The sequence below is a fragment of the Aplysia californica genome, unplaced genomic scaffold, assembly GCF_000002075.1.
Source record: "Aplysia californica isolate F4 #8 unplaced genomic scaffold, AplCal3.0 scaffold01431, whole genome shotgun sequence".
NCBI lineage: Eukaryota > Metazoa > Mollusca > Gastropoda > Aplysiida > Aplysiidae > Aplysia > Aplysia californica.
The window spans coordinates 26,679-33,203 of record NW_004798701.1 but is presented as its reverse complement, the minus strand read 5'-3'; the positions used below and the strand labels follow the sequence as shown (position 1 = coordinate 33,203).

General features: G+C 42.6%; 1 protein-coding gene across 1 annotated transcript in view; it reads right to left on the bottom strand.

The window, feature by feature from the left end:
- The window catches only part of LOC101860945 (chromodomain-helicase-DNA-binding protein 9), a gene marked incomplete at its 5' end in the record, with an annotated part of 50,784 nt that overhangs the window by 34,783 nt on the left and 9,476 nt on the right, over nucleotides 1-6,525 (bottom strand). The window contains 7 exon segments of the mRNA XM_035973570.1: nucleotides 123-145; nucleotides 604-706; nucleotides 1,268-1,355; nucleotides 1,773-2,047; nucleotides 3,575-3,685; nucleotides 4,162-4,341; nucleotides 4,633-4,797. Of these exon segments, the coding sequence (XP_035829463.1) occupies nucleotides 123-145; nucleotides 604-706; nucleotides 1,268-1,355; nucleotides 1,773-2,047; nucleotides 3,575-3,685; nucleotides 4,162-4,341; nucleotides 4,633-4,797 (945 nt within the window).

Sequence of the window (6,525 nt, the reverse complement as noted above, 5' to 3'; positions counted from 1 at the left end):
AAATGAAAACAAAGGATCCGGTTGTAGAAAGCTAATGTCTCTGTAACGCGAGGTACGGGAGCCGAGAGACCTGAAAAATGAAAACAAAGGATCCGGTTGTAGAAAGCTAATGTCTCTGTAACGCGAGGTACGGGAGCCGAGAGACCTGAAAAATGAAAACAAAGGATCCGGTTGTAGAAAGCTAATGTCTCTGTAACTTCAAAGTCCTGGGTTCTTTTTCCAAAGTACAGTCAAACCAGCTCTAACGGCCATCTGTCCCAGACAATCACTCCCCATTTTCCCTAGTGGTTTTTTTCCCCCCATTCTCTACAACTGTCCAAGAGGACCCACCTTCACTTATGTAAGAAGACCACATTTCTCCTGGACAATGGCTGGGTTTTTTTTTTTTTATATAGTTTTAGTAGACGTTTTACTGCGCTCGTAACTGCATAAGGTCATATGAGCGCCAGATGACTAGGTGTTACAAGAGAGTAACAAATATAAAAAAGAAGGGGAGATAAGGACGATAGATGTTTGATAGGAAAGAACAAGCCAGCCACCCACTTGGCAATGTCTGTGACTCGCAGCGTGATTCAAAAACTGGGCTCCACCGCCCCCACCTACCTGAATGGTTCTTCAGCTCTCCGTCTTTCCCCGAAGAGATGAGGTCCCAGATGAACTCTTTGATCTTCTCGTCCCCTTTGTAGAACTTGAGAGAGTGCGCCAGCTGTGGGTCAAGGACACAATACAATACGTACAACGGGTCTGACAAAGGAGGTCAATCATCAATATGTACTACACACACACGAGGCGTGCTGACCAAATTAGTGACTCTTCTTTAAATTTTAGCCTTATGGAAAGATATGTCAAATTTATAGGAGAAGTTTGTTTTAGTAAAGGTTTTACGGCGCTCGCAACGGCATAAGGTCATTTGAGCACAGAAGATTAGAGGTGTTACAAGACAGTAACAAACATAAAAAAGAAGAAGGGGAGATAAGGAAGGAAGATAGATGTTTGATAGGAAAGAAGAAGCACACCACACCAAAGCACCCGCCAACCACCCACTTGCTTTTATCAAATGTGGTATTGACTACATGACCCCTCTACTATAATGACAACAAATCAAGACCGTAGTATTTTCTTGTCGTATCTCTATTTTCTTTGAACAGTGAAAATGTGACATCTTCTTAAGCTCACTCTTTGTTATGAACCATTTTCACAGTTATTAAAAATAGTGACACGACAAGAAAGCACTGTGGTCGCGAAATGTAAAATGCCAAAAACTCACCACAGCCCTGGCAATCATGGTGACGTCGTCCTCTGTCAAGCGACGTTTGAAATGGGCGTGCTTCAGCAGGTCACCCCATCGGCCCCACCTACACCAGACACAATCAACCAATAGAATCAACTTTCTACTGTCCACAAGACAACACCTATCTCTAAACATATCACAACATTTTCTCACTCTGCTAAGACCTAAAATCTGGTGGGGGAACCGGATGTTCTCGACAGAGCGGCCTACAGGCGCAGCCATAGTCTCCCGAGACAGAAGGAGCCGACCATTGTTATTATTATTATTATTAATATTATTATTATTATTATCATTATTATTCAACCTACTTGGAGAACCTAAACAAATGGGTTACAGAGAAAGATCAGGGAAACGTAGCTTTTATAAGACCATCAAGCAAAGGAATGAATGGAGAACCATGATCGCTGATGTCTGTCGCAGATCTGGTGATAATTCTTATTATTATCATTATAATCATATGATGATATTTCTGATGACTGACCCGTAAACCAGCAGCAGTTTCTCCACTTTGAAGCACTCGGCCCTGTCGTACTTGTCTCCCGGCACGTCATTGCCGTAATCGTCGTCATCGTCCTCTTTAGGTTTCTTCGGCTTCCTCGACTTCTTGGAGGACTTGGTGCTGGTGGCGGCGCCGCCCTCCTTCTCGTTGTCCGAGCCCGAGGTGGACTCAAGGTCGCTGATCTCCATCACAGTCTCGTCGTTGCCATAGCGGTTGGTCTGTCGCCGCTGACGGGGCTCAGCAATGATCAGCTCCTTCTGATGATGGGAGGGGAAAAATCACTACGGTTACCGCAGAAACACAAGTACGTCTACAAGACCACAGCTGACAACTTTAAAAAAACATAACCAACAACAAAATCCCACTCTACCCCCGGGGTGGGTCACAATAGTGTGCAGTAGCCAGGTACCTCCTCCCCACACACTTCTCTGTCTTCAATAATTCCAGTCTAAAGTAAACCTCCAGCCAAAGATCTTCCCGCTAGACTCATGGACTACATTTTCATTATCATCTCCATATCACTTTTAGATATTATTTTATCACATTGTTTTAACATTCAGCACCAGCAAATCTGTGAGGAACATTACTAAAAAAAAACAGACGCTAACTAATTTCACCCGAGACAAAAACGGTCTTCCATATTCGGCCCCTTAAAAAAACGTATTTAAATACCTTTCCTTATGCACTGGCCAGTAGCTATGCACAACTATCTCATCCGCGACAAAACTAAAGCATACACATGAATGTTGTAGTTTTAGTAAGTGTTTTACGGCACTTGCAACACAATAAGGTCATATAAGTGCCGAAGATTAGAGGTGTTACAAGAGTGTAACAAACACAAAATAGAAGGAGGGGAGATAAAGACGATAGATGCTCGATAGGAAAGAAGAAGTAAACCACACCAGAGCACCCGCCAACCACCCACCCACATGAATGAACAACTGAACTACTTGCTAGAGGGCTAGTAACAATACTATAGACAGAACATTCTAATCAAGCATCTTTACCTTTAGCTTAGAGTTTTACGGCACTAACAGCACAATTAGGTCATATCAGTAGAGGCGTTACTAAAGAACAACATGCAAGCCTCACATCTTAGTTTAGTTTTAGTAGAGGTTTTACGGCGCTCGCAACTGCATAAGGTCATATGAGCGCCAGAAGATTAGAGGTGTTACAAGAGAGTAACAAACATAAAAAAGAAGAAGGGGAGATAAGGACGATAGATGTTTCATAGGAAAGAAGGAGCAAACCACACCAGAGCACCCGCCAACCACCCACGCCTCACATTTGACAGGACCAAAGATACAGAAAACTTTTTCTCCACAGGTCAGACCAAAATGTCTGTTGGGTTAGAAATGACAATAACACGAGTTCCAACATTTCTCCTAGACTATTCATTTTTTATTTTTTTATTTTTTACCCTGCCCAATTCTATCATCTGGCACTTTTGTGTTTTGCAATAACAACAAGGCGAATTTCTTCGGACACATGATGCTGAAAGAAGCATTTCAGAATATTGTAACAACAGGCAAGTTTGATGGAAAGAGAGGCAGAGGCAGACAGAGGGAAAAGATACAGGACAAGATGACAACATGGCTAGGAGCAGTAAGAACAACAGACACCATTGCTGCAACGCAAGACAAAGTGAAGTGGAGGTCCATGATCGCCCACGCCAGTCGGCAAGGCACCGGATGATGACGAATAACAACAAACTGTGCAGCATTTTCCCAGACTATTCACATATTCCCGACTGAAATCCCAGCCAGTTCCAAAGTATCTTTTACCTCAGCAGCGTTGGCCTCCACGTCAATGTCAGCTTTCTTGGCCCACTTCTGCCAGAAGTTGGGGTCGTTGATGTCGATGTCGCTCCTGTTCTCCGTCATGGTGAAGCTGGCCTGTCAACACATCAATGGTCAACACAGTTAGTCCGAGCTAGTTTAGTTTTAGTAAGAGTTTTACAGCACTTGCAACACAATAAGGTCGTATAAGTGCAGAAGAATTGATGTTACACGAGAGTAGCATACACAAAAAAGTAGGAGAGTTGTTTTAGCATAAGGTCATATGAGCGCCAGAAGATTAGAGGTGTTACACACAGAGAGTAACAAACACAAAAAAGAAGAAGGGGAGATAAGGACGATAGATGTTTGATAGGGAAGAAGAAGTAAATCACACCAGAGCACCCGCCAACCACCAACATGGTCACATTGTGCAGGGCCAAAGCAAGACGTAGACAGAAACAACAGAGGGAAGGTAGACCTTAGCAAGGACAAAACAAGGGTACTATTTGACAAAATCACAAAAACAACAACAATACCTTCTCAAAGACAAAACAAGTTGTTAATTATTAGAGAAAAATCCCCCGCAGTGTTACCTTGGCAAAGGTGGATCCCTTGCCCTCCGACTCAATCTGAATGACCTTGGTTCGTCGCTGCAGGATCTGGTCGATGTCCTCCTCGCAGAACGAGTCGCCCGCGTTGTCGTCCTCCATCAGAGCACCGTACGCTCCTTTCTTCAGGAGATCTTCAATTTCCTTCTTGGTCATCTGAGACGCCTGAGACAAGATTGCAATAGAACCCCGGTAAGTTTGTGACAATGATTTTTAGTAGAGGTTTTACAGCGCTCGCAACTGCATAAGGTCATGTGAGCGCCAAAAGATTAGAGATGTTACAAGAGAGTAACAAACATAAAAAAGAAGAAGGGGAGATAAGGACGATGGATGTTTCATAGAAAAGAAGAAGCAAACCACACCATAGCACCCGCCAACCACCCACATGTGTTACAAGAGAGTAACAAACACAAAAAAGAAGGAGGAGAGATTAGGACGATACATGCGTCCACTTACAGGGTTGACCGGCTTGTCCTGGGCCATAGACTGGAGCACGGCCTTGTCCAGCCCCAGCTTGAGCGAGGCTTTGTCGAACATCTCGCGCTCGTACGAGTTGCGGGTGATCAGACGGTACACCTTGACCGCCTTACTCTGGCCGATGCGGTGACAGCGGGCTTGGGCCTGGGGGAGACAGAACGTACGTACCGGTCAGCAAAACACAGTTCTCAGATCAGTTTTATTACGAATTTTACGGCATTTGCAACACAATAAGGATATATAAGTGTCGAAGATTAGAGGGGTTACAAGAAAGTAACAATCATAATGAAGAAAAAGGAGAGATCAAGACCATAGATGTCTGACAGGAAAGAAGGAGCAAACCAAATCAGAGCACCCACCAACCAACCACTTCCTCTCATCAGCTTCACATTAGTTTCAGTAAGAGTTTTACAGCACTTGCAACACTAATAAGTCATTTAAGGTGCTGAAGATTAGATAAATAAATAAAAGGAGGAGACGAGATGTTTGTTCGTTGAGTAAAGAGAAGCACATGGACACAACAATGGTCTTTTAGTGCTGGGGAAAAATACGACAGACAGACAGAAACAACAAAGGGGAGAGTAAAGACGTAGGACCTACCAGTGGCTCCCTCCAACCACTAGAGCTGGGCCAAATCCGGATCATATATAGGATAACCGGATAATTCTCAATGAAACATCATCCGAATTCAGACTCTTAACTCTCTTTCCTGACCCGTTTGCCGAAGTGGTTCTAACCCATTTGCCGAAGCGATTCATATCATTATTATTTGCCGAAGAGGTGCACTAACTAATCATCCAGATTTTGCTAAAGCGACTCATTGCCCAGCCCTATCAACCACCTACCAAAAGGAGGCGAGACAAACATAACAGATGTTTGATCAGAAAGATTAAGTTTACCTGCTTATTTTATATTTCAGTAAAGAGAAGTAAATCTACAGTAGAACAGTCATTCAGTTTTTGGGGACAGACAGACAGACAGAAACAACAAACGCTGAGAACAGAAATGGGACATACCAGTGATGCCCTGCAATAACCCATACACAAAATGTAGGAGTAAGCAAAAACATTTCTGTTATCAGCTTAAGATGAAGTGCTTGGTCGATTTTTTTAAAGAGTAGATAGAAACAACACGGGGGGGGGAGAGAGAGAGAGAGAGAGAGGGGGAGGGAGAATGAGAGAGGAGGGGAAGAGAATGGGAGAGAGAGACGGGAGAGAGAAAGAGAATGAGAAAAAGAAAAGATAGAGAGAGTGATTTTCTTGCAATTCTTATATATTTTTCACACTACAAATCAACCTCATCTTGCAGGCCCAACATTATGGTAAAAATGTGAGTAAAAGAAATAGAGAGAAAGGCTCACTGGAAAGCAGAAGATAGAGATGGGTAGGACAATAATACTGAAATCAACTTATGGCATCACATCTTGAAACCTTTGGCAAAAATTATCACAGATCACTGAGGTAATAATGATTTTTCATGATTCAACATTCCTTCTCCTTGAAAAATATTAACAACTTTCGTATATATATATATATATATATGTGTGGCACGACGTGGTGGAATCAGGCTCTCATCAATTTTTGGGCGTACAGAGTTGATGGTATCATCTTAAGGCCTATCTATTTTCCTAGTTTTGGGTGAAAATAATATCCATCTGTTGTATAGAAGTCCAGATATGTGTGATTGAAGGGGGTGAGAGAATAGCCGCCAAAGTTACATGTATTTTTTTAGCTTCAGAGAACATGGAAACTGAATAATTTACATTTCTTCTGCCTTTAATATACGATTTTCAGTAAAAATCCACACAGAAATGTGCTCTTTAATGGGCATGAAAGGTGTTGAACCAAAAAACAAAAATTCAATAAAAATTCC